Source organism: Malaclemys terrapin, chromosome 1, assembly GCF_027887155.1.
Source record: "Malaclemys terrapin pileata isolate rMalTer1 chromosome 1, rMalTer1.hap1, whole genome shotgun sequence".
In the NCBI taxonomy this organism is placed as follows: Eukaryota; Metazoa; Chordata; order Testudines; family Emydidae; genus Malaclemys; species Malaclemys terrapin.
In genome coordinates this window covers 197,456,249-197,483,624 of record NC_071505.1, presented here as the reverse complement: position 1 = coordinate 197,483,624, position 27,376 = coordinate 197,456,249, and the positions used below count along the sequence as shown (strand labels likewise).

General features: G+C 40.7%; 1 protein-coding gene across 2 annotated transcripts in view; it reads right to left on the bottom strand.

The window, feature by feature from the left end:
* Positions 1–271: 271 nt before the first annotated feature.
* RRP1B (ribosomal RNA processing 1B) overlaps positions 272–27,376 on the bottom strand; it is a 29,902-nt gene continuing 2,797 nt past the window's right edge. Inside the window, exons 2-16 of one of the 2 annotated variants that reach the window (XM_054005221.1) lie at positions 25,163–25,245; positions 23,646–23,703; positions 22,901–22,986; positions 21,579–21,640; positions 17,622–17,751; positions 15,944–16,008; positions 15,210–15,376; positions 14,389–14,480; positions 12,815–12,912; positions 11,878–11,897; positions 11,250–11,378; positions 9,473–10,218; positions 7,134–7,280; positions 5,646–5,712; positions 272–3,657 (exon numbers count right to left, since the gene is read on the bottom strand). In XM_054005221.1, coding sequence (XP_053861196.1) covers positions 3,470–3,657; positions 5,646–5,712; positions 7,134–7,280; positions 9,473–10,218; positions 11,250–11,378; positions 11,878–11,897; positions 12,815–12,912; positions 14,389–14,480; positions 15,210–15,376; positions 15,944–16,008; positions 17,622–17,751; positions 21,579–21,640; positions 22,901–22,986; positions 23,646–23,703; positions 25,163–25,245 — 2,138 coding nt within the window. In that variant the 3' untranslated portion in view covers positions 272–3,469. The remainder of the gene's footprint in view (positions 3,658–5,645; positions 5,713–7,133; positions 7,281–9,472; positions 10,219–11,249; positions 11,379–11,877; positions 11,898–12,814; positions 12,913–14,388; positions 14,481–15,209; positions 15,377–15,943; positions 16,009–17,621; positions 17,752–21,578; positions 21,641–22,900; positions 22,987–23,645; positions 23,704–25,162; positions 25,246–27,376) is intronic. The other variant, XM_054005214.1, reaches the window with a different exon arrangement.

The window sequence follows — 27,376 nt, the reverse complement described above, 5'->3', positions numbered from 1 at the left end:
TCCTCCCACAATACTTCCTCAGCTTGGAGTTTTAATTGCCAAGTAGTTATGGCATCTTACTTTGTTTCTTTTAAGGAGTCTTTATTCTTCTGTTGACATCTACTCAATCGTTCCTATTACAACGGCCAATGTGGACAGGCACGTTCAGCCACTAACTTCTTTACTTTCAATATGCACATGATACCTCCTCAGTTCTGGGTATTACAAAAAAAAGGAAACAGACCCCAGGTTGCTACCAAAAAAAATTAAAAATTCACTCCAAGATACAAAATCCACAGAAATGAGTTTTATTAGACTTGACTAAAAGATCCAATGTTTAACCATCCATATTTATATTAACAGTGCAGTTGAAGATGTACACAAAGTAATGCAAGAAACAATTTCCTGCCTGCAGTAAAAGTTATGTTCAGGAAACAAGAGAATAAAAGGAACAAGAGTGCACAAAGCTTTAAGCTTTGATAAAAAATAAAAGCTTTTACAGCCAGATATTTTAAATAAAATTTTAAACAGGTTTTCCTAGAGGATTCGTTCTGTGCTTTTGAGTTCATCTAAAATTATAAAGAATTACAAACCATCAGAAAAGTTTCACAAGTACAAAGTTGTCCAGATTTATAAAAAAATGGAGAAAGAGAGATCCCCATTACAAAATATTGTCCTTTTAATCTTAACCACATTAATTCCATCCTTCTGTTTATTTCAACTCTCAATATGGTTGGCAGCTGCAGATTTGGAATCAAATTATTAAGTGATATCAACCTGACTAGAACCCACTTCTTTTAAAAATCCATCTCTTTGTACTACAATTGTGTTTGCACAGTGGGTATCCCAGATGTTGAATTGATTTCTCCTTTTATTTATCTTCAATGTTTACTGGAATTTCCATTACTGAAATGTTCTGGGTAATTTAATCAATTTAATTTAGCAATTGCATTGACAATTTTTTGGGTTTTCTTAAAAACTTGTCCTTAATGAAATTCCAGGCACCACTGAAGCAAATGAAATACATATTACACATGCATATTTACAAGACATTCCACCAATATAATGGTACAGACACAGAATGCATAAATCCATGAGCCCCAATGAGCAATCATATCACTACAATATTCATTAAACAGTGACTGCCATTTTTACCCACGCCATTTAGCATCTGTGGGAGATAGTACATTTGGACAAGCACTCGGTCACAGGATCCAGAACCAATAAAGAGGGACGAGATAATTTAAAGATGCTTGCAGAAAGATGGAAAAAAAAAAAATAGACTTTTTGTTCAAACATCTGATCCCCAGTATCTCTATACACACCAAGTTCAACCCCCTGATTGTGTGGCATCTACATCCTTGGAGGAATACTGAATCTCAAACATAATGCATTAAAGTCCATGCACCTACAAATGCTATTATGCATATTCCACGAGAGACTTCTTACCCACAGTACAAGATAAACAGCACAACATATTATTGATTAGTCCTTGTTAACTCCTACTCACCACTGTCTTCTCAGAATAAGTCATTTTCTTCGATAATGAGAATTTCTCATTTATAAATTAATAATGTACCAAACAGCAAATATTAATAGTTGTCAGATGTATGCTCCTTAGTTCTTTATTGAGCAGCCAGATCAATAACAAAAAATACAGCCCACTGAAATTCACTCCTTCATTTTGACTGAGTAGTAACATTCAAACAGCAGGACTAAACTATTTTCTAAAGCTCTTATGTCAGTACCACAAGCCGTGGAGTGGCATTAATTTGGTGTAATAGCAAGAGCCATTTAACACTGAGCACCATCATTAATTTACAATTACACAAACATTTTGGAGAAATTGTAAATGAACTGGTTTCTCAGAAGGTACAGTTTCATTCTGGTAGCTTTTGGAACTATTTGGCAGAGGACAGCAGGCACCAAATACTGGTCAAAAGATATGGATCTATCTATCTTTCTAGATAGATTTTACATATTTACTCTGCTGGCTAAAGTAAACATCTGCATTTTGATATGACAAGATAATGATATAGGCTTTCTGTGCCTATGGATTCCCAGAGGAAACGGAGGGAAATTAAATTAATAGCTGTGTCCTGACACTCCACTGTGCTTTAAGACTGAAGTCCAATGCAGAGGTCTGGTGCAAATTCTTTTTTGTATAGGTAGGTCTTTCAGAAAAGACCTCCTGCACCAGATTATAGAATAGTTTCTGGATCATAATTTGTCAGAATAAATTAATGGTCTGTTACAGAAGTTTCTCTCATTCTTGACTGAAGTTATAAGAGTAAGAAACGAATTTAAAACAGAGTCAAACGATAGGGATAATCATAGAATACTTGAGTATTCCATGCAGAATAAAACATACCAGAAATAAATCCTGTAGAAATAATTTTTCTGATTCTACCTTAAAGAAAAAGCTATGAGCTGCTTGGGCTATAAAGCTCTACCTTGTATTTAAAGGCACCAAGGTTTTCAGAGAGATGCGTATCCTAAACAAAGATGCACTACTCTGATCTAGCTTGCTTTAATATGGTATAAACTTCATTCAGTGAATGAAAGTCTGACCTCTGCTCAAATGTAGTAACATCAATTGATAGAGGAGGAAACAAAGATTGTTTTGAAACTTTTGCAATCTCTTTGGGAAAGAAGACAGAACTGAACATTAAAATACAAGAGACTTCTCAAATATGATAGCATTATTTCAGCTGTAGTAGGTAAAAGGAAGAATGTGGAGGAGCCAACTCTGCCACCACAAGTGATAGTGAAGTACAAGTCAGATTTGGCACTTGTTTTACAGATATTCATGTGGTTTGCATATAAGCAGCTGATTGGCCAATCAATGTCAGGGGTTTATGGATGAAATGATCATCTGAACAGCTACTTTATTTCGAATCCATGGAAACATTTGGATGCCATGAGTAAGGCTACTGAAAGTGAAGTGGTCCATTAAAACAGACACTAGGTTTTCATTGTCAGAAGTCGATTAAACAGCTCATTAGCAGAAACAGGCTAAACCAGAATGCCAGTGATCAGAATGACACACGAGGCAAGAGTCAGGAGCAAATCTGTAAATACATTGACAGCTGCCTAGTAGTTTTAAACATCTACATTTTCTCTTTAACATCCTGACCTGCTGAAGACAGTCAAGAAGCTTGAAGACCAAGTTTTCTTAATCAGTCTCAAAGTACTGACCCTAACAGTTCTTTAACTAGCAAGTCTCTTGAGAATGTCGTGGGGAGAGACCACACCTTTTGGAAACCTAGGCAGACTCTCATTTTAATCCCTTTTCTGTAACAGGTGGAACAAGGTACTTCACAAGGTACAGCTGAAAAGGTGGTAAAAGCAGCAGCGTCACAGGTCACAATCAGAACCTTTTATATACAGTTCAGAGCAATTTAAAAAAATAGAGAAGTCCAAAATACCTCCAGAGAAAGTTCTAGTTTCCTGAAATGTCATGTACAAAAGTAGGCCACTCTGAGTTGGCTTAAAAGAAGTCCATAGCGGTTGGTCTCTTCTTAGCTGGTGTTACAAATGATTTCTTCATCTGGGGCTCTGCTGTGGGTGTACCAGGTGACTTCAGCACCCCATGGGGAGGCTTTTGTTCAGGGTTGAAAGCCACCCGTGAGGCTCCTTCTGGGCTCACTAAGATACTTTTGTCTGTCTTTTTAAATTCTGTCAAATAAAAGTTAAAAGGACAAAGTTATTAGAGATCCAGACATTGAGAGATTTAGGCAGTTCCACAGTTCCCTGATCGCTCTGGCACCCAAATGGGTACCAAGGAAATCTGCCATTAATGCACGAGATCCAGACTGTTAGCAAAAATCAAAAACCTGAGATTTGCGGGGATGGGGTATGGAAGAGGTCAGCCTGAATCTCCAGCTCCTGATGGTGCCTTATCACTCTCTCTTTAGGTTGTGCTACCACCTCCAGCTGTAACCCATGGACTGACTGGTGGTACCCAGAGAGAACTGGCTGGCCATGTGGTGCAGCTCTCCTTGTTACCAAATCCTTTGTTGTGTTAAAAGCCAGCTAAATACTTCCCTCATATTCCTGCAGTTGCCAGTTATTCCACGATTGTAAGTGGGAGGCAAGGTGCCCACAAAACAATCTCTCCGTAAAGATGCAATTGAGACTGAGAGCCCCTGATCTAGGTTTCTTAACAAACTTTACATCTTCTCATTGAAAGGAAGGAAGGAAGGGAACAAGCACTATTCATACTGTTTAAATCCCATGGTCCTAGCGGTTGATGACCATTGCTGGCAGTAGGGTTTAAGATGGTTTATGAGCACACACACTTACTGTGGTAAAATATACAGAGCCTGCTACTCCAGTGCTGAAATAATAAGATGTGGTCTACATCTTAGAGAGGGACGAAAAGGTAAGAAAATGGATACCTTGCCTTATTACATTAGAAATCAATTTCAATTTTATACACATCAATAGTCCCCAAGAAAAGCATGAACATGTAAGAGTTCGTGTGTGGGGATAATTATTTGTTAATATCATGGTCAGTAGAGGCAGCCAAAGTAAAACTGGAATTTTTCCGTAATAATGGTGATTCCCCTGCCTTGAAGACAAGGAGCTTCACAGAATCACAGAAATGTCAGACTGGACAGAACTTCAATAGGTCATCTAGTCCAATCCTTCCGCAGTGCAGGGGATTAAGTATTACTTAGGCCATCCCTGACAGGTGTTCGTCATTGGAGGTTTTTAAGAACAGGTTTGACAGAGATTTCACAACCTCCCTAGGTAATTTGTTCCAGTGCTTAACTATTAGGAAATTGTTCCTAATGTTTAACCTAAATTTCCCCTGCTGCAATGTAAACCCATTACGTCTTGTCCTGACCTCAGTGGAACAGGAGAACAATTTATCACCCTTCTCTTTAAAACAGCCTTTTATGAACTTGAACACTGTTATCATATCCCCATCAGTCTTCTCTACTCCAAACTAAACAAACACATTTTTTTCAATCTTTCCTCATAGCTCATGTTTTCTAGAACCTTTAATCATTTTTGTTGCTCTTCTCTGGACTTTCTCCAATTTGTCCACATCTTTCCTGAAGAGTGGAGTCCAAAACTGGACACAGTACTCCAGTTGAGGTCTTCTCAGTGCTGAGTAGAGTGGAAGAATTACTTGTCATATCTTGCTTACAACACTCCTGCTAATATATCCCAGAATGATCTTTGATTTTTCTGCAACAGTGTTACAGTGACAACTCATATTTAGTTTGTGATCCAATATAACCCCCAGATCCCTTTCTGCAGTACTCCTTCCTAAGCAATTTCCCATTTTGTATTTGTGCAATTGATTACTCCTCCCTAAGTGCATTTGATCCTTATTGAATTTCATCCTTTTTCTCCAGTTTATCAATTTGAATTCTAACCCTGCCCCCAAGGCACTTGCAACTGCTCCCAGCTTGGTATCGTCTGCAAACTTTATAAGTGTGCTCTCTATACTATTATCCAAATAATTTATAAGGATATTGAATAGAACCGGACACAGGACAGATCCATGCCCCTACTTGATATGCCCGTCCAGCTTGACTGTGAACCATTGATAACTAATCTTTAAGAATGGTTTTCCACCCAGTTGTCCACCCACCTTATAGTAGGTTTGTGTAGGATATATTTCCTTAATTTAGGAGACACATTAAACTCACCTGCAGTCATGTTCTTATTCAATCCAAAGGTGACTTTTTTGGAGCTGGAACATTGCAGCTTGTTTAACTACAGAATAAAATGAAGATGGCAGATAAAGACCGATTTGAAGCAACATTACGTCTGCTTCCCTGCTGGAACTCTGAGGAGTCCCAGTTTCTTCCCTCGTTGTAGATGCCCTCCCCACCTTAAAGGCCTGGGCATCGCAGCCTTTGCTTAGCAGCCACCATCGTAATGGACAAGAAGGAATGATATTTCTTAAAGTTGACTAGATAGCTCGCCAACAATAGAGAAGATTGTCTTTCCTCCCAGATGTTAAGTACGCTGGCCTCACAGCACTCTTAGCCCACCCAGCTACGAGGGTGTTACAAAGCATAATTTTAATAGGGCTTAGAAAGATTGAGAGAAAGTTTAAGAGGCTTGTATGGAAACAAGTTGGCGGTTTCAGAAGACCTCTTCTGTTACAAGCTTCCATGAAAAGAAAGAACTGCAAAAAACGTAGAGCCCATCTGTAAGAGCAATAATTATTTGTTCTTTTATTATTCTCAAAATAATGTAAACTGTCAAAACTACACTTTAGACAAGAGGGATTTCTTTTAAACAATGAAAGATGTCACCATCCCAATTTGTCAGCCTTAGGAAATATGCCTGAATCAGCTTACATTACTCAAGGGGTTTGTTTGGTTATTTTATTTTTTTTAAATTATTTTAAAACTGCCTATCTTAGGCAGATTAGGTGTCGAGAAGATTAGTGCAGTTTCTTGGGGGAGAAGGGGATAGGGGAGACTAAAGTGGTGGCAGAGTTTGGTTAGACGTAGACAGAGGCTTCACTTTCCACCTTACCCCCTGAAGAGGAAGAGGAAGACAACCACCAGCAAGAGCAACCCAGATAGATGATATTGTAACTGTGGGGATGATCATTCTGATCAACTCAGATAGCAGATAATCCAGCCACATACAAGCAACAAGTTACATAATATTACTTTTGAAGAGTTTAAACTGCTCACATTGACAGCTTTGCTTTTGTGTGTAGGGGCGCGGGGGGCGGGGGAGGAGGGGAGAGGAAATATATGTATATAGATTAAATTCTTGAATGGACAATTAAAAACCCCATGGCAATCACAACTCTATCTGCTGAAGAGCTCCAGACCTGTTTTCATTGAGGTTAGGGTTCCCAAACTTTTATCAAGTATGAAAAGTGCTGAGAATTTGTCAGGAGCCGCAGGGCCACATCTAGTTTGCACAGGATGGAGCAGACAATAGCTGCCCTTCCACAGTCATAGATGCTGTCTATGGAGACTATAGGTCCCAGCAAAACTAGATTGAGACACTGGTGTGATCCAGATGGAGTATCACAGGCTGAGACCCGCATCTGGGTAAGCTGCCCTCTGTTTTCAGATGCGGGTGGCCATGAGCCACATCATGGAGTTCCGTGAGCCATACGTAAGGCAACCCCCCAATTTTGGCAGACCAAATCAGGGTCACTTTACCTGCATGGAGGCTCTGGTTGAAGAGAGGCTGCCTTTGGCTTTCCTGAAGAACACCGGCTTTGGTAAAGTTGTTTTTTCAAATTTCACAAAGTCATTCCCTGTCTTTGCCTTCGTTTTCTTTAATGGAGTGAGAGTGCCACCAACCTCCTATGAGGGGAAAAATAAATCAAAAGTTTACTCAGCGTGAGAAAGAGCAGCAGCTAACTGAGAAATAGAGGGTCCTAGGGTTAGTGCTAGCCATTTGCCAGTGGTGGCCATAGTTAAACAATGGTCACTCGTCATGAATGAATGCTAGTTAGTGGTCACTTGTTAGTCCCCTGGTTAACATTTGCCGCCATTACAAAAATGCCTCATAAGTTTGCATGATTGGAAGTCTCTGTTCAAGAAAGGTCAGCGCTGGAATAGCAAGACTGTTGAATGGGAAGAGGAGGTGCATTGATGGAGTTCTGGAAGGTGAAGGGAACTTGTAAGTTCCCTGTCAGGGTCCAGATAATGGCATTATTTTCAGGAGCACAAGGTTCCCCTACTCCCTTCTATGTCCATCTGGGAGCTCTGAAGCTTTCCCTTTTCCCTCTGCCCCACTAGGGTCAAGGATTACATGGGATTGCTTCTGGGTCTGTTTAACTCTACTTCTTTAGCTGGATGGACAGAGATGTGGACAGGATGCTACTGAGAAATACAAAGCATGCTTTCCTCTCTAGGGTCTGAATATGCAAACAATACATTTTAGCCTGGGGACCAAGAAAGCTACCAGGAACGAAACCAAAGTCTCTAGCAGAGCACTGCCCACTGAGTGGCTGCCCTCTCCTCATAGACAAACTGAGTAATGTTAGTTTAGATTATTTTAAAAATATACAAATAAATAAAAGGAGGTGGAGATCAGAGGGGTTCCTTTTCAACGCAATCTGAATCTCATGGCCACTGGGACCAGAACTAATAAAATTATGCTCCACTTTAAACAATGCAGAAGTCTTAGCTTCCCAATTTTAGCAGGCAAACTGTGAAGCAATTCTGAACATTCATGGTTTTGCCCTTTCCTGTTCTTTTATGATGTATAGAGTTAGCTTCTTCCGATTCTCGAAATTTTTCATGCTTGGGAAACCAAGACTCAAAACATCTCCAACTCCTCTCTGCTGGAAGCAGGGCAATTTGCAATTCAGGATACAGCTTTGCGGGACATCATTCTTGAGTTCTAACCTCCTCCATCAAAGACAGAGAAGTGAGAACTTGATATTACACAATTTAAAACAAGATTTTAAAAAAGGGGAATCCGTCTTTGTACATCATAAAGGAGTGAAGTAGTATTTAGTTCTGCACCAGAGATAGATTTAAAGATCCAATATTTTGCAAACTCTCCAATGGCAGAAATGTGAGATTTGCAATTTGGAAATGCCAATTTCCAATACTATCACGAAGCACTCATTCTCTGAACACATAGCCCTTTAAAAAAAAATTATCACAGTATTACGTATAAAAAGCTCTGGAAACTTTCTAACAGTATCATATGTATGAGTTATTAGTCCTCCAAGGACTATACCATTAGTCCTCATCTATACACAAATTCGCACAGGTTTAACTAAAGATGTGTATTAAAACTTGTTTAAATTGGTGTGTAACCAAGGCATACACAGTACTTAAGTAGCCTGGTTTTTAAGGCAGAGGAACAAAGAACGTGCATAAATGTTTGCAGAATAGTTTCCTTTGAACCACAGCAAAGACAAAATGAATGGTGTGAGGTGCAAAACTTGGACTAAAATGTTTGAAATACATCAGTAAACAAAATGAAAATATATAACTTGTAAATATTCAGTAATTTTCATTAAGGAAAAAAAACTGAATATTTCAAGGAAAAACTGCCAGGATTCCTGCAGTGTTGTCTAAGTCATAACCTGCAAAGTATTTTTGGACCCTAAATGCTTTCTAAATTCAGACTGCCTCCACTTACCCACAAGGGAGGGTGTAGGGGACAAAAACCAAAATGACCATAAATTGTTGCAAGGAACTATTATTGCTGCATCAGAGATGGCCTCCTGGCCAAGAACAAGTTGAGCACAGCATTGGATGCAATGCCCTCCTTCCAAGAATTTGGCCCATTCACACAAGTAATCATGGAAGCACTACGAGCAATGAAAGTCCCCACCTTAGATTCAGATCCATGACATTCCTGAGTGGTGAAATATACACATGGGACCCTCCCACTCCCTTAATTCCCAATTGATATTGTTATCCCTTGACAAGGGGAATTTAACGCATGTAAAAAAACATCCCATAAACCACTCAGCTCATACTGAATTCAAACAAGCCTCACAGGCAAAAGGCAATTAGAGCCCTCTGCTTACACTCTTTTTGCTTTTCTTGCATGCAGCCTCAAGAATTCCCTTCACTTCAACAGAGTTTATCACCTCCTTGATCTTCCTCTTCTTTTTCAGGGATGGTGGTTTCTGGTTTGAGACCCTGAGCCCATCTAAACTGCCCAACTTAGGTTTTTTCTTCAATTTGACTTTTGGGGGCAGTGTGGATTCAGAGTCCCCGTCTCCTGTAAGGCTATTCTGCAAGCTTTCCTGTTCTGACTGCAGAGCAGCCTGTTCAGATAAGCCATTGAGTAAGACAGTCCTCATTTTCTGTTTCTTTTTCACCATCTTGGTAGTCGTTACAGTGGCACAGTCACTGCCATCCCACAGGGCATTGGCATTAGCTGGTCCATTTTGAGATACAGGTTTTACATGAACCTTCTGCAGTTTTGTGTTCTTTTTCTTGAGTTGTCTCCTTTTAGTCTGCATTACGTCAGTCCGAGCATCCTGTGCACAGCTGTCACCATCTCCTTCGCTGCCAGTTACGCCAATTCCAGTCTCCGTTGCCTCTTTGTCTAGAGATTTGTTTTTTCTTTTTCTTTTACTAGTTTCTGGTGCTCTGCCCTGGTTGGGTTCTTTGGGTCCAACTGCATCAGGTACCCCCTCTTCACTTCTCCCATCAGCTGTGCTGGAGTCTGCAATTTGACAGTCCCTCTTCTTCCGCCTCTTCCTCTTCTTCTGGAGTCCTGATGCATCATCTTCCTCTGTACTTGATGCCTCTTTTCCATCCTTCTCTGCAAGGAGGCAAAATCGGAAAGCAGCAACATTTAACCCAAATATAAAATGAAAAGACAACTGCAATAGAGGAGTTGCTTTCCTTACATCCCTAAATCTTTACTGCACGTACGGCCACAGAGTCCATATCATTTTTTCCAGGCCTATTAATGCTTTTCTTGACTTTTTTCATGTTACTGCTGGGTTGCCAGCAGTTGCCCATGAGTAGTTCTAATGTAGTAATATCTCCACCCCGTCAAGGTGCTCTCTCTTGGAGGCCTTCCTGCTGGTAAACCCATTAAAAGGCAGCTCATGTGTCAGCTGACTCTGGTAGATTTTCTTGAAGAACATTAAGCTTGTAGCAATGTAAATGCAAACCCTGATGGTAGAAACAGCTGTAAAGCCTCCTAGATAGCTTATTTCCATTCCTCTCTTCCAGACATTCCCCCTAATTGCTAATGTTCTAATGGCATTCCTCTTTCAAGGGGACAGAAATGTTCTTGCTTTCACAGTAAATACCAATAGTACTGCTTGACTGGGTAAAGGCAAAGCAGAGCTTCTTCCCAATCTGCCGCATATTGGGTGAAATCCTAGCTCCACTGACGTCAATGGCAAAATTCCTGTTGACTTCAATGAGGTCAATATTTCAACCTTTACCCTTCATTGCAATGAGACTCAGAAACTGTTGAATCCCAAGCAACTGATCACTCACTTAAAACAACCTCCGCCTGTTATGTTGCCAAGCCACACTAGGTATGTCTGTTCTGCAGCTGGGAGCAAGCCTTCCAGCTTGGGTAGACAAACTTGTACTAGCAGGGTTTGAGCTAGCATGCTAAAAAGAGAAGTGTGAGCACTGCAGCTCAGTCTCTTAAGCCCACCGGACCCCCTAGGCTTGAGAACCAGAGTCTCAGTGAACCACACATCTATTTCTAGCTTGAGCCCTGCTAGGCTGAGACCATCTATGCAGACTAGGAGACTCACTCACCGCTGCAGTGTAGACATACCTATGGACTGGTGAGAGTGGTCTCACTTCCCTAGCTTTGCCTACTACCTTTCTCTTTTTCCAGCTTGGCTTTCTCCACGGATTTGACAACTTTTTTCTTTCGCCTGCCCCTGCTGAATGTATCGTCATCTTCATCTGTAGAAACATCTTCAGGGAAATCATCTTGTGGGAAGATTCCTGTTGAGCAAAAAGTCTGATGAGACGTCTGAAAATACCCCCTTTCCCCCCAAGTAATTTCTGTGTTCACATACAGCACAAGAGGCACAAACACTGATTCCCCACTCCACTTGTCTAGCAGTACGTTTAAAGCACTGCAAAGAAATGTGCACAGAAGTGTGCGGTTTCTTCATTATTCTGAATCAAACTGATCATGTTTCTCACTTAAGAAGCAAAGCATTTGAATAAAAAGGCAAGACCTCGGCTTATAAAATTACAATGCTGCCCCAAGTTGTGAAGCATTAGATATGGGGACCTGACCTCCTTTGTGAATCTGAGCAAGTTATACCTCCTAATGAGAAAACCACATCACAGCAATAACCTCTGATATCTAACTAATATCCTTCAAACATATGTAAAAACAACACACGAAGACAACATTCACTGCAAATCTACACTGAGAACAGGATGAATCATTTAGCAGAATAAAAGTGCTTCTTTTTTGATGCTCAATTCTCACCTTCTGCTAGGTCCTGGAACCTGAAAAAGTTAAAAAAAAAAAGTCTTACTGTTACAATATTTGACTGAAATGTCACCACGTTACTGCATTTATGATGCACACTTCCCACTTTTGAGGAAAGCATAATACATCGGAGGGCTACAAAACGCTAGCTCGCCAAGAGATCTGCCTCAGAACTCCAGCAACTCAAAGCCAAACTACTGAAGAAGTCTTGGCAAGAGTGCGATTTAACACTGCCGCTCCCCTCCCCCGCAGTTTGAGCACAGTGCTGTTCAAATACTGCATAATTTAAGTGAGGGTGGAGTAATCTGCAAAGTGAAGGCGTGGAAGCCTGATCCAGGGCCGGCTCTGATCCTCCCGCCGCCTCCCTCCCCGTGCGCAGCCCCCCCCCGGGAGCGTGGTAGGGGAGGGCAGCGAGCCCGGCCGCGGCCCCGCTCTCCCCAGCCAGCTGGAGCGCAGCCCCCCCTCCAGGTGTCGCCCCAAGCACGTGCTTGGTAGGCTGGTGCCTGGAGCCGGCCCTGGCCTGATCACTTGAAATACTTAGAACTATACAAGACAAAGCGCTTGACAATGCAACACAGGGAACAATCCTAAACTGGTACGAAGTACAGACAAGACAACTCAAGTCCCTTCCAACTCTAGTGTCTAGGAATCTGTGAAAAACACAAAATCAAAACCGGTCTCAGACCCATACATATATCCATGTCTGACAGAGATTTTATACTCTCATTACAACATACTGTAAGCAACGTCTTCTTTCTAAGATATCTGGGCCAAGTAGGAATGTACTGGACAGTAAATTCACTGCAGAAACACTTTCATTAAAAGGATAGCAATCTCTTGATGTGGACACTAGCAGTAGAGGGGGTTGGGGAAACAGGATGTCAAGTCTATTTAGACAAATCATCATACTGAGCTTTGTATCAAGAGAACTCACTTTTTGACCAATTTGTACAGACGTTTTCTGTTAAAGGCAGGTGTATTTTTTCTGCTGGCCAATTCAAAGAGTCTGTCAGCAACAGCTTTGTAGTTAAACTGCCAAAAGAAAGCAAGCACAATACAGTATCTTTGTTAGGCTATCATAATGAACCGCCAAGTATAGCTGATGTTATAAATACTTCAAGCAGCATATGCTTTACACTACTTCCAATTCCTTCCACTACACTTGATCTCTGCCAAGGTTCAACCCCCGAATGCACATGCTAGCTTTATGAATGGGTTTTGTCTGACTACATAACAATGGGAGAACCATGTGGGTGAGGTAATATCTTATTGGACCCACTTCTGTTGGTTGAAGAGACAACCTAAGAGCTCTGTGTAGCTTGAACACCTGTGTCTTCCACCAAGAGAAGTTGGTCCAATAAAAGATACTACCTTATCCACCTGGTCTCTCTCATACCCTGGGATAAACATGGCTACAAAAACATTACATTACAATGAGCATTCAAATAATATTTTTTCAGAATACTCCTAACCTGGACTCTCATTCAGAAGGAAAAAGCAAACAAATAAGTGTGCAACATTTTAGTCCCTGCTTAAGAGCCATAGCCCAACACAGGAACATGAGGCATCTCTGTTGTAGCATAATCCTGGATCTCAACAGTTTGTTCCAACAAGTTCATAAGATCTGCCACGCGTTTTAGTGCCCGGCCCCATCTCCTGTGTACCCTCCCACCCTATCACTTGTGCTGTCAACATCAGTAAGGGATATGCTGACTCCTGGGACAGACAGAACACAATATGCTTTTAGCAACTTTTTTGGTGCCTCTTGAGCAGGGCCAGCTCTAACTTTTTTGCCGCCCCAAGCAAAAAAAAAAAAAAAAAGAGCGCCGTAACACCTCCCCCCCAAGCGCCGCCCCGCCGAACCAAAAAAAGAACAAAAAAAAACCAAACAAACCCCACAACCCCCCTCCCCCCCAGATTGGCTGCCCCTTACAAGCTGTTGCCCCAAGCACGTGCTTCGTCGGCTGGTGCCTTGAGCCAGCCCTGCTCTTGAGGTGAAAGGGGGAAAAAGGGGGGCAGGGGAGAGAGAAGAAAAAGAATTTGGCACATGTACGTCTCTTTTGTCATTTGTTTTGTAACCTACTCACAAGAAATAGGTTATTAATATGACACTCAGCTGAAGACATTTAGGCTATGTCTACACTGTAATTAAAAACCCATGGCTGGCCTGTGGCAGCTCACAGGGGCTCACGGGGCTGTTTAATTGTGGTGTGGATGTTCCAGCTTGGGCCGTACCCTGAGCTCTGGGACCCTCCCGCCTTGCAGGTCTTACAGCCCAGGCTCCAGCCCAAGCCCAGAAGTCTACACTGCAATTAAACAGCCCTGCAGCCTGACTCAGCTGGCCTGGGCCAGCCACGAGTTTTTACTTGCAGTGTAGACATACCCTAAGAGATGTGTACCTTATTATTCGACTGGTGATGTCTCCACTATCCACTAAGTGACAAATAAAAAAGGCCTAGGATTATTCATGGGGATATCATGTTAACATGAAGGAAGCAAGGCACAAACCTGGAGAACAGGACCAATGTTTTCGTCAGCATTTTCAGAAAGGTCCTCTTGCACTTCAATGCCCAGTGCAGATTTTTTTGGTAAACGTTTGTCTGTTATTACACAAAAAAGATTTTAAAGATCAGTCGGAAAGAATGGGGGAAAGCGCTGTCCAGTACAGTAGAATAAGAGGAGTACTTGAGCTATGAAACTCTCCCCCCAAGCAGGGAGATGGGATGCAGGTATCATTTAGCATATGAGCATAGGGGTGAGTCAGGAGACCTTGATATTTTTCCTTCCTCTAGCACAGACATTCTGTGTTACCTTAGGAAGCTAATGCAGATGCTCTACATCTCAGTTACCTGCTCTTTATATTGGGAATGATACATACCCATTTATATGCAAGCGTTTTAGTTCTAAGGATGAAAAAACAATTCAGAACAGCAGTATTGTTTCTGGGTCTTTGAACTGACCATCCCCATAGTAGAAGAAATAGCTTGGAGTAATTCCCTCCTACAGCATTGCCACAAAATACTAGTTTTTGGACAGTCCTGGGTTCTCTACGGCTGTTGCTGTAAGTAGACTGAAATGTGGAACCGTATGGCCTGGTATATAAAGGGAGCACTAAGATGTTTGTAATTGACTAGTATATGGTTACTTTGTCTACTAGATAACCCGAAGAGAACAGAAGCAAGATTTGCTGTTCCTGTATCACCTGTGTGCCCTAAGTTGGCTGAGAGTAGGAATGGTATTTTTAAGAGGTGGGATACATATTTGGATCTTGTCAATAGTTACCGTATTTCTTTAAAGTCTGGGCTAAATTTTCATCACTTCTTCCTCACCTTTGGTCACTAGTGGCTCCTTGTTTTCAGCTTCATCTCCCTCTGACAGCTCAACATCGCCATCGCAGCTTGTTTTCAATTCTTTCATTAGATCTTCAATGGCAAAAGGGGACTGATCCACAATGGCTTCAAAGATACCCCTGGCTACTGCCTGCATCAGGTGACGACTGTATTATATAAAAAAGGATGAGAGTGGGAGGGAACACACGCAAAGTGTTAAAAGCCCCTTTTCCTTCCCATTTACATTTAAAACACTTTGAAGACGGTGAGACAGAGAGAGAGAGAGAGGCATCTAACTTTGGGGAAAAAAAGTCACCAATTACTTAAACAAGTTGCTTAACTCCAAACAGATTTTCCAGTTTCGTATTTGGTTCTTCCAATGTTATAGCTTGGAGATTTTGCTTGGTTTATTAATTAATATTTTATATTCCAATAGCACCAGATCAGAGTCAGGGCTCTGTTGTGTTAGGTACTCTATAAACACAGGTATAGGTGGTTCCTATATTTACACACCCACTTCACTTATGGTTTTGAGGAACATAAAGGTGAGTTAAGCTAGCCACAAAGGCCTGCCCAGGCAGTAGTTTCTCTATGACCTGAATTTTATTATGTTCTTTGCTTTGCTTCAGTCCATTTGTTTATTATCTTTTGAAATGGCATTTCAAGAACTTCCTAGATCTTAGACTAAATAAATAAATAAAATGGAAAATCCAATATTTATCCATCACACTTACTCTTTAGATTTGGCAGCAATTTTGCAGAATGGTTCAATAAACTTGAGATTCTGGTCTGCTGTGAGCTATGAGATTAGGAGACAGAAAGACTTAGTATAGTAGAGCAGGCATTGTAGATTGTGAGGTAGGAGATCTTTCTAAGAGGCTACATGCCAGCACTTTTCATTGTTTTTCCCCCACTAAAATTGACACGAGTAACACTTCAGCACCACCACCGAGATATCTGATAGACGCACTATAGAAATAGAGTGCTTTGTACACATTGATTTATTAAACTGCACAATATGCACTTGATCCTCAATTCACAGATGGCGAAATGAGACGGAGGAAAAAGCTAAGCGAGTCAGCCGAAGGTCACAAAGGAAGTCTGCAGCACACTAAATCCTGGGTGTCTTCTGACTTGCAGACCTTAACCTGAAGACCAGCTAACAAAATAGTAATGAACAATAAGATCTGATCCCTTTGCTAAGCTCAACATAGGAATATAGGCTGAGACTTTCAAAGCAGTCTAGGGGATTTACACACTTCTTTCATTACAATTAATCTAAATCCCTTAGACTGTTTTGAAAGTCTCAGTCATAGGTCTTATGAACCGTATGCAATTCTGGGGCTGGAGGAACTGTTGCAGAATTAGAGCCCTGATTGTAGACACTGTCCCCTGTTACAAAAGCTTCCCTCCCCCCCCACATTGCCTATACCTGCCAACAGAACTGCCTGCTGGGCCACCCATTGCATTCTGCTGTCTCTTCTTTAGAGAGCACTGCTACAAAACTGATAATAAGCACATCTTGTCTGTTAAAGAGAAAATAGTTACCAGGAGGGCATCTGCCAGCAGCACCACATATGGACTAGCAAAGCAAAGGCTACGAATTAGTATATTGGGGCTGCAGGGACTCCTCCCTAGCAGGCTAAGAAGAACGACATTATGGGGAGGGATTTCAAGTAGTAATGAAATGGTCAGCAGAATTCAGATTCCTGCAACAGAATTCCACAGCAGGTGCGGTAGAATCAGACTTTAGACTGCTGCAAAATTCTGCTGCTTTGCATTAGCCAGTAAGACTTAGTAAGAGAGAGGAAGATCTATACTGAAAGAGATAACAGGCAAACTAAATTAAAGATATTGCTGGTACCTGGCAAATTGTGTAATTTATTCTTTATGGGGCAGTCTATCAAAATGCACGTCTGAATCCAGTAGTGCCCAAGTCATTGAAAACAGTTTTAAAATTATATTTCTGAATCTCTACAACACGTGGTTAAATGGTCAGGTCAAGTATGGGCTCAAAGTGAATTTTTATAAAAGAAAAGAGTGATGAGATGTTAAAAATCCCGACAGAAACAACAATTGGGTTTTCTTTTTTCCCCCCCAAAGAAAAAAAAAGGAGGGACTCAAAATCAAAAAGATTCCCTCATTATATTTACAATCTAAAATTGGACCAATTGTAGCAGAGTGTGAGAATTGGAAAGTGACCAATCTATGTTCCTTGTCCAAGCTCGGAGAAATGCAAAACTTAGCAGCATAAATAGTGATAAGGAAACAGGATTTCAGAAATGTCTTCAGTGTTAATGAGTTTATATTTAAAACAATTAAATATCAATAAACGAGGATTTAAAAACACTGATAAGAGACGGTTGTATAATACAGCAATAATAATCACAAAGAGAATTGTGTGTTTTCTACCTCCTTGGCTCCAGCTTTAGCCAGTTCTTCCAGATAGATGTCAATAAAATGGAATTTTATCCCATTGGGAGCATTACTTTCTGGGTGTATGACTTCCTTCATTAGCAGATGCAGAAATGGCTCAATCAGACTGGGGAAGGGGAAAAAAAAAAAAAAAGGCAAGCAGGATACATAAATGTAAAAGTCTGGGTTTAGTTTGCTTTTTTTACCAACTACTAAAAGGTGGCTTTTTGACACTTGTCAGAAATAAAGAAAATACTCAGAGAAGTCCAGTCATAATTTTTACTGCTTAAAAAAATTGTTATCGTCAGAGTTTCCTGAGGTCAGAATATTGTTTACCGGCAGTAAGGAAATCCACTCAACACAAGTGATTATAGTGGAGTGGCAACTCTATTATATTTAAGGTTTAGTCTCTTTTATCGTTTAAAAGACTATTCTAAGTGCTTGAGAATCCATATGCTGACTCAGAATGCCTTGAAATTTACTGTGTCTCATGGTGGTGAGGGGGTCCAGATTTGGGGTCATTTGAGCCAGGGGTTCCCATGATGCAACTCCCCCTAAAACACCCGCAGCATTTTACAAAATAATCTAGCTCTTCTCATTTTGTGTGCACACCTGGGGCTCAGGCTATGGCTCTAGTCCTCTCCAAAAACTGATCTCAGCTGCTCAGAATTGATCTTACCTAGTGTCTGGCTCCCATTGCCCCTTTGGGAGTGTTATATTGAAGTTATTTAGGATTAGTTTAGGAACTTGGGGTTGGATCGTCAGTAGCTCGAGGCAAAGAGAAATACACATGCCCTGCAAAACTAGGGCCCCTTAAAAGCAAAAGGGTTTCCAGTCAGCCTGCTGTCAGGATAATTGAGTGGCTCCAGGAGATATGCTGCGATCACTGAACCTCAGCAACACCCAGGCACTCAGTGTTCGAGCCTTTTCCTTGGCAGCTATCAAAGTATGTATGTTGTCCTTGCTCTAAGCCTAGGCTTTTCTTGGAAGTTTCTTCCCCTCTGAAACCAACATTTCTGGTTTAAAAGAGAGATTTTGAAATCCACATACAGACGGATTTTATTATATAAGTACTGTGGCAAGATGGCTGATGTTAGCATGGTGGGTCCTGCGCTTTTCTTGGCTGGGGGGGGGGGAGGGGGGGGAAGGGGTGCTAAGATGCTACCCCTTGCCCCTGCTCTTGGGCGCCGAGGTCCCAGCTAGTGGCCCGGGAAGGTGGTAGAGGAGGGAAGCAGGGGAGGGGTCTGGGTTTGCTCCTCACTCTGAGCCCCAGACCCTCTCAACCCCTGTGGGTTCTTATCCTCTTCCCCCTTGGGTGAGGTACCTTCGGTCCTTAGACGCTGGAGAAGGAAGTCTCCTTCCCCTGCTGGAGCAGGGTCTCCCTTACTTTGGTTCTCTGGTCTTTCAACTCTCACAGCACACCTCAAAGCTCCAGTCCTCTCTCCTTACTCCTCCTCCCCTGACTGCCTGAAGCAGGGGGGTTTATTAGGTTCCTGACAGGGCCTTAAATTGACTACAGGTACTTCAATTAACCTGTAGCAACCCTCCCTAGTCTACAGGAACCCACGCCTTAATTAGTCTAGGGCAGGGATTGGCAACCTTCAGCCCACGGCCGCCAGGGTAAGCCCCCTGGTGGGCCGGGACGGTTTGTTTACCTGCCGCGTCCGCAGGTTTGGCCGATCACAGCTCCCACTGGCTGCAGTTCGCCACTCCAGGCCAATGAGGACTGTGGGAAGCGGTGTGGGCCGAGGGACGTGTTGGCTGCCGCTTCCCGCAGCCCCCAATGGCCTGGGGCAGCGAACCACGGCCAGTGAGAGCCACGATCAGCCGAACCTGCAGACGTGGCAGGTAAACAAACCGGTCCAGCCTGCCAGGGGGCTTACCCTGGCAGGCCGCGTGCCAAAGGTTGCCGATCCCTGGCCTAGGGCTTATATATTCCCCCTCTACCATTCTCCCACTGCTCCCTGGCCCTCCTGTATCACAGTACCGTCAAAGAAATTAGCATTAATCAAAAGGAAGAGGACAGACTAAAAGAAGCAATTGGGATACTGTAAACATCCTGAACAATGGTACTGAGTATGAGCAAAGGAAAGCAAGTCCCTAGGTCATTTAGTTCCTCATACACAGCACCCCTAATATAAACTGCTCATAACATTTTCAGAGTCTTATACCTTGGTTGATGCAGTGGTAAGGACTAAAGGGGGAGGAGGAGGCGTTTTGGCAGTGAGGGGGGTGCTGGAGCAGTGCAGGGATCGTGGGGACTGGGGAGGGTGCAGGATAAAGAATGTCAAGTGCACTTATACTTATTTCTCTGGAAACCAGGAAATATGAAGTTACAACACACAACATACCCACAACGCAACCTTAACTCTGTGCCCTGGAGCTAGCAATATTACTGTGAAGGATTCAGTAGCATGGTGCCACAATAAATAGATAAGGAGAACTAAAAGAACGCAGCATTGTTGGTGCTGTGTTCCACAGATCGGCACATCCAGCATTTATCTGCATGCACTCCAGTTGTGTTGCCCGTGTTACGTGTAGCTGTACCAAATAGTGGAGGGATTACTTGGAGCATCTTGGCAAAGCTGTGATTGTGATATGAGAAAAGGTGCATATGTCCCTTGAAGGATCAACATTTCTCAATTCAGCACTCAGTTCTGAGGATTGTATCAGCAGAAGGATCTTGCTATCAGGATGATCAGCAATCTGGTGCCCTATGTGGCAGTCACCAGGGCAGAGTGAGGGGTAAGTGAAGGCAATGTCTTTGAAGGAATACTTGAGCAAGGGTGAAAATATTATAACATTTAGCAAGTTGGAGATGGTTTGTGTAGATTAAAATCAGTGTAGGTAGCTCCTGTTTACTACACCTGACCTAAATCCAAGTTTTGCTTTAGCAAAGAGAAGATGTAAGATTTTATCTTACAGCGCTTGTGTACTCTGCAGCATCTGTAAGATTAGTGTGTCAGTGTGCGTGTGTGTTATTGGCATGTCTGGATATTGCTCAAAGAAAACAGAGTTAAGGGTACATGGTAGGGATGGCGTGTATCTTTTGTATTTCCTGTTTTCAGAAGCTTAAGTCTCCATTACCTTAACTCTCCATTTCCTGGTTTTCAGAGAAATAAATAAAATGCACTTGACATTATGGAAGGGCATGAGGCACTAGGCAACCTTTCCTCTTCTTTAATTAATAATGAGAAGTACTAGTTTTGACAGTCATCACCACTCTAAGAGAAGGCCAATCCAGCAGACTGAAGTCAGAGGTTTAGACACAGCATGGAAGTTAGACATTAGAACCACCATCTTGTTTAACAGCTTGTTGAAAATATACAAGACTGTGCATACGAAACAGGACAGACTGGACAGAGAAGTCAGTTTACAGTGAAAGACTGCTATAAGCTGCTTTTATCAAGAAATTGTCACCCTAGACAAGGAAAACGGAATTCCTAAAACATGGATAACAAGATTCCCTTTTCCAGATTTTCTGTGCTAGGACTTCATTATTATTATGCATACTTCTAAAATTCCACTGCTAGTTCTCCTGGCTGCAATGCCAAAAAGCCTGGCAACACCAGTATTCACGGGGACCACTGAATGCAAGACCTGTTATGCCATCATGCTAAAAGCCCTTATATTCAGTATGTGTACATATACCCATATAGCTTTTTCACAAAAGCCTCACTGTGGAATGCACATTCAGACTAATTGCCTAGGCAAACTTGAGTGTTATCAATTACAACAAATGTTTAACTTAATAAAAAAATGTAGACTTTAATCTATGTATTAACTAGCTAGCACAAGTGATGTGATACAGAAAAGGCTTAAACAGAACAAAGAAAGCCAATGACTAAGAAGAGCCATCTAGAGAGGAAGAAGACACGTTAAATTAAAATATTTTTGATATGGGCAAACCGTGCAACTTCTTTATTATACAATTACATCTAGCAGTTTATTTACCTTTCATCCCATCCATTTCTTTTCAGTACCTCGAAAGACTGCCTCAAAACCATGCGGATTAGCTATAAAGCAGAAGATTCGTTATATGACACTACAGTTTTCTATTTGAATCAATAAAATAGCTACTCTGACAGTCACATAGGCAGACTCTTTAGTTGAGCTTTTGATGGCCTACAAAATTTGCTGGAAAGGTTCTTTCATGAGTACATGAGACGTCTCTCCATTACTCAGAGATGGGGGTATAGGCAGCGTGTGATCTGAAGTTCCAACAGCATCACTATTTGCGGTCATTACACTGCAAGCTAAACAAAATACAGTGACCATGGTACATCCCCCCCGCACCATTCTATGCTGCTCCCCCATCCCCAAAATCCTCCAAAGCAGTTAAGGTGCATTCCTCCACTTCCCCATTTACAGAAATTCCAATTTAATAAATTCAAACCAATTAAAAATGTTAACAATTTCATACTAACGTTAGTTTGTCCTGTTGTATATACATTAATTAAGAGACAGGAACACTACACATGTAACAGACATAATAAATTAACCTCTAGGAACCTTACATTTTTGATGTTCTCAATTTGGAGTAGTTAACTTCTCAACCATAACACTACAATAATGCAAGTTTTTGAATTTAGCTTCCTTTTTTTAAGGAAATAAAAATAAAAATTGGAAGACAAAATACTAATCTGATTTTACTGTGTATTTCAATTAATAAATATTTAATGCTTAGAATATGCCTTTAAAAATTAATTTACCTCACTTCAATACTTCAATCTAATATATTTCCTATACATAGGAATCTAGTACACTGTGGTAAGTTTAACTACTATAGATGGTAACTTTTTTTGTTTTTAAATGGCACCTCCAGAAAAATCTCAAAGTAGCCTTACTTTTATTTAAATATTAATTTTGAAGAGGTAGCCATTAACATGCCCTCTGGATGTCATTGCAAACACTTATGCATGTGCTTAACTTTATCCGCAGGAGTAGTCCTACTGAAGTCAATGAGAAACACTCATGTGGTGTGAAGCTAAGCAAATGTATAAGCATGTGCAGGATCAGACACTTAAATAAAAATAATGTCATGACTTCTAGACCTGCCAAGGCACCAATTAAAGGCCTATAAACAAATATGCGTTACATTGTGCATCCTGAAACTAGCAAAATCCTTTCACTATAACATATGCAAAGACATACAAAGAGATGGCAACTGTCCAGTACAGCATCATCATGCTTTGTCTGTTCAAAACATATATACCAAAAAGAAAAGAAAAAAAAAAAAAACCCCAATCCCACCATCTGAAAAAAGTTAATATTACCATGTAGTATTTATCAAGGCGCAATCTGTCTATCCCATTCCATTCACGGTTCATGGTTTGCCAAAAGGTCTGAATGAACAGGTGCTCTGCAACAGAACAAAAATAGTGAATGTGCATGTTCAACACTATTGAACATGTTCAACTATTTTATGATACTGAAAGCAGCCTAGAGAGACTACTTTTCCAACTTAATTTTTTTCACGCTTCTCTACATACTGGTCCAGCAGTTTCAGCACCAGCCTAGAAATACATACTCAAGACTGTTGTGAGGATAGATACAATACAGACTGTAAGGTGCTCAGATACTATAGTAATAGGGCGCAAACAAGTACTTTACATAGATAGGTGTGGCAAACAGTTACAGTGACTGATCTTTGTAAAATATTAAATGCAAGTAGAAAGGCAATCTTAGGGTTTTGTGTTGTTACCCATCATTGTAATATGAGCACTTTTTATGTCAGACTGGTAATAAGCACACGTTACCATACTGCAAACAAACTTTATCAAGACAAGTCTAGCTATAAATAAGAACTGATTGGATTCTGAACATGTGACAGAGAGCTGCCTCATATATTGCAATCACAAACAAATCTTGGATGACAGCTGGAAAAGAACAATGACAACAAAATAAACAACAATCCTATCTGTCTCTGTTCTGGACTCTGTGACAACTGGCTAAAAGTCCCAAAATATAAAGGCACTTTGGAGAAAAAATAGAGAAAACAAAATGAAATAGTAAACTTACGAGCCTCTATATTCTGAACGACATGGATAAGTTGGGAGATAGTACTTGCTAGTTCCTCCTTAAAAATATAAAATAAAATAAAGTTAGCACCTTGTTTCAGGGTTTAGCCTCCTTCCGATCTGCAGCAAAACAACATTGGTTAATCTAAACTTTTAAATTAACTTTACACTAAAAAAAAAAAAAATGTTGAATTAGCAGGTATCTGAGTCCAGGTTTCCACACACAGAATCTCATGTAGTTGTGGATATGACAAAGCATCGCCGAGCTTGAAAATGTTTTTTTAACCTACATTGTCGTGCTGTGGCTGCACTTCTGTTAGTATGGATTACACATAAGAGAAGACTCAAGGATACCAAGGATCTGCTCATCTTGACAAGTCTACAAAAGAACAGCTTTCCAGCAGCAGACAAAACTAGATTATCAGGAGAATAAATGCACACCTTTGAGTTTACACATCTGTATAAAACCTTATGGGCACTTACAATATGTAGTCCTCAATTGTATGCTGCACACACTGTATTCTTTACAAAATGAATATTGGCTACACAAATGGAGATTTAAACTGTTGCAAGGAATGAAGTTACTAGGATTAGGAGTGATTTTAAGGTCAGGAATCAACATCTTCCTCTATGCTTGCATAGTGTTGAGCACAAAGCAGCACTCAAGTTTCAAAGAATCTGCAGACAATGTAAGGGAAGAAAGCTGGCACTGGATGGAGTACCACACAGCCCACTTAGAACTGACGGTAAAGGAGAAAGTTATCCAAACTTCCTGGCCAAAGTTGTTGCACTAAAAAAATAGTTACCTCAATAGAATTATTAACCTTTAGTTTCCTCTCCATCCCCAACCACCTTAAATAAAAAAGAAGGACGAGGAGCTACGCTAGAGTCTTCCAAAATTCCAAATGTGGATGACAAACTGTAAAGTTCCCTGCTCCCCCAGGATAGAAACTGTACCAATACTGACTGAAGTTGCAGAAAATTATCGTTGAAGCCAAATGGCAAACGAAAGAAAGATTGTCTGAATCCCTCGTGACAAAGAAAAGGGTTCTTTTCTGTAGCCTGACACGAAAAAAAAAAAAAAAAGGCAAGCAAAACTTTCAAACTGGGTTAAATCAGAGGCCAGGATATGCTGTAGTTAAAGGATTCCTACTTTGTTTACAGAGGCAACTGTGGTAGGGCATACGCAAACCAATACAATTCCAGGGGGTACATATACAAAATAAAATTATTTGAAGGAAAAGGTTTTACATTTCCCTGGAACAGGCTGCTGAAAATTCCAAGTCCAATTACACTCCCATTCAAGTAAATCTACAGGTGCCTCCTTTTAGTGAAGGACTGCCAGTTGCAATTAACTCTCCCACATGTGCTTAATTCCAACTTATCCTTATGAATGAAATGTGGCAAAAGTGTTAAATTGGGTCAGTGTTGCTACCCAAAATGAAAGGGGACTACATCTTCATGGTGCATTTCAGAAGGATATCCATAATATACACAAAAACCCACTGGATGACACACCTGTAGCAGAGGTTTATCCTGCATCCACATACAGTAAAATAGTCCTTTCCATATTTTTAATAATTCTTCTTGGCTGAAGCCACCTAGAGTGCAAAAAAACCAAAAAATTATGCATAAGAAAAAAAAGACACTTCCACCAAACGCTTACAAGCAGATTTCTAATTTTCCCCTCACCCTCTTCCACCCCTTTAAATTCCTTTTGGGCAGACATTTTTTTCTCCTATTTTGAATGGAACTGAAGCTAATGTGACGGTTTTGCATATGGAAAAATGTGGTTAATGCAGTGATACAGTGCCTTTAAGCCTCCAATTTGTCTCATATAAAGTATATAGTACATTAACAAGGGTTTTGAAGAAGTCAGATGGGAAAAACCTATTAGTTCATTCTGATCCATCCCCCTGCCAGCACAGCATTGCACTAAAAGAAAACATACTATAGGGAACAAAGTCCCAGTGTTATTTTTAAGTGAGGCCATCATATTTAATATTGCATGGAAAGGATGAGAGGGGAAGAGAAAGATTAAGTACCAACCAGGGAGAGTAAGTGACTTTCTCTGCACTAAGAAACACGAACGCCCAATTACACATTCAGAATGGGTCTGTATTTTGGAATCTTATTTTAATGTGGTTCAAACATTGAACTGATTTCTCAATGGTCAGCAGACGTGGATGGGATAAAACGATGTTAGAACGCAGATCACTGAATCACATTTAATATTTTTGAGCATGATTCAGCCCTAAACATAGATAACGAGGAGTGCTTGTGGCACCTTAGAGACTAACAAATTTATTTGGGCATAAGTTTTCGTGGACTAAAACCCACTTGGAGACTAACAAATTTATTTGGGCATAAGCATTCGTGGGCTAAAACCCCTTCATCTGATGAAGTGGGTTTTAGCCCACGAACGCTTATGCCCAAATAAATTTGTTAGTCTCTAAGGTGCACAAGGACTCATTATTTTTGCTGATATAGACTAACATGGCTACCACTCTGAAACCTAAACATAGATAGTAATTAAGTTACTTTGATTGTAGTGAGAGTTGAACTCTTACCACTAGAAACCCCATGCACCGCACTGCAAAAGTTATGTTTATATTAGAACAAAGTGTTTCTTTTCCTGAGCTTGCACAGCTCCTTTTTTTCTGGTTGAAAACACACTCTCCACTGTGTTTTCCTTTTAATTTGATACACTGAAGTAGCATTCCCTTTCTGTTTCGTAATCTCCTACATCAACACGGACTGTTCATTCTTTCTCCTTCCCACTGTATCTTACCACTTCTATGTACACATATTGCTAAATTTCCCTTGACCATGTTTTTAATAAAAGTTTCACTTTATATGTAGCACAAGTCAAGAGATACCTCTTAAAGGGCACCTATATGCGAGTCTCTAGTTATCAGCAAAATATGGCATATTCCCTTTTTTATTAAATCAAGCTGCACAAACAAATATAATGAAAATATTTTAGTCACAAATTAAACTTGAGGTACATTACTACCTCTTTATTTTAATTGTTCAGAGTCTTTCTGATAGTACTAAAAATTCAAGAGTCTCTAATTTTGACTAGAATTTGTGCAGTTGTCTTACACTCAATTCCAAGATATGGCATGTGGACTTCTAAGAAAAGTAACTAGAATCAGTGGAGCCAGTTGAACACCTACATATTTTAGGTTCTCTATTATTAGTGATGCTAAAAATAGTGCTCAGAGCCTTTTAAGTATAGCAGAGTGATACTAAGGTTTAGGATAGGATTTATCACCACAAGACTTGAGTGCTAGTTGAGAGTCCCTATCACTACTGTACCATATCAAACACACATTTCAGCCTGATCCACCAACATTTCCAAATACAGGAAATAGAAGTGGGTGAGAGAAACATGCAAAGTGCTACATGTGAGCCTTGAAAAACCATCAGGCTCAGATCGTAAGTTGTAATCAAAGGAGACTTATACTCAACATCAACATTTTAAAGCTGTGCCAGCTTCAGCCAGCCAAGCAAATGTTCAGAAAAGATGGTGTTTTGAGACAATAAGATTGCCTTTTAGCTGGTATATAGCTACATGAGCAAGTTATGGGAATATCTCAGCAGGATCTGCTCCTCCAAAATCTCGACAAAATTAAACAGCTCCCTAGCAACTGTAAATGAGATGTGACTATCAAGCCAATGCATCTTCAGTAGAATTCAAGGTAGACCAACCTTCTGAAGATAAAAAAT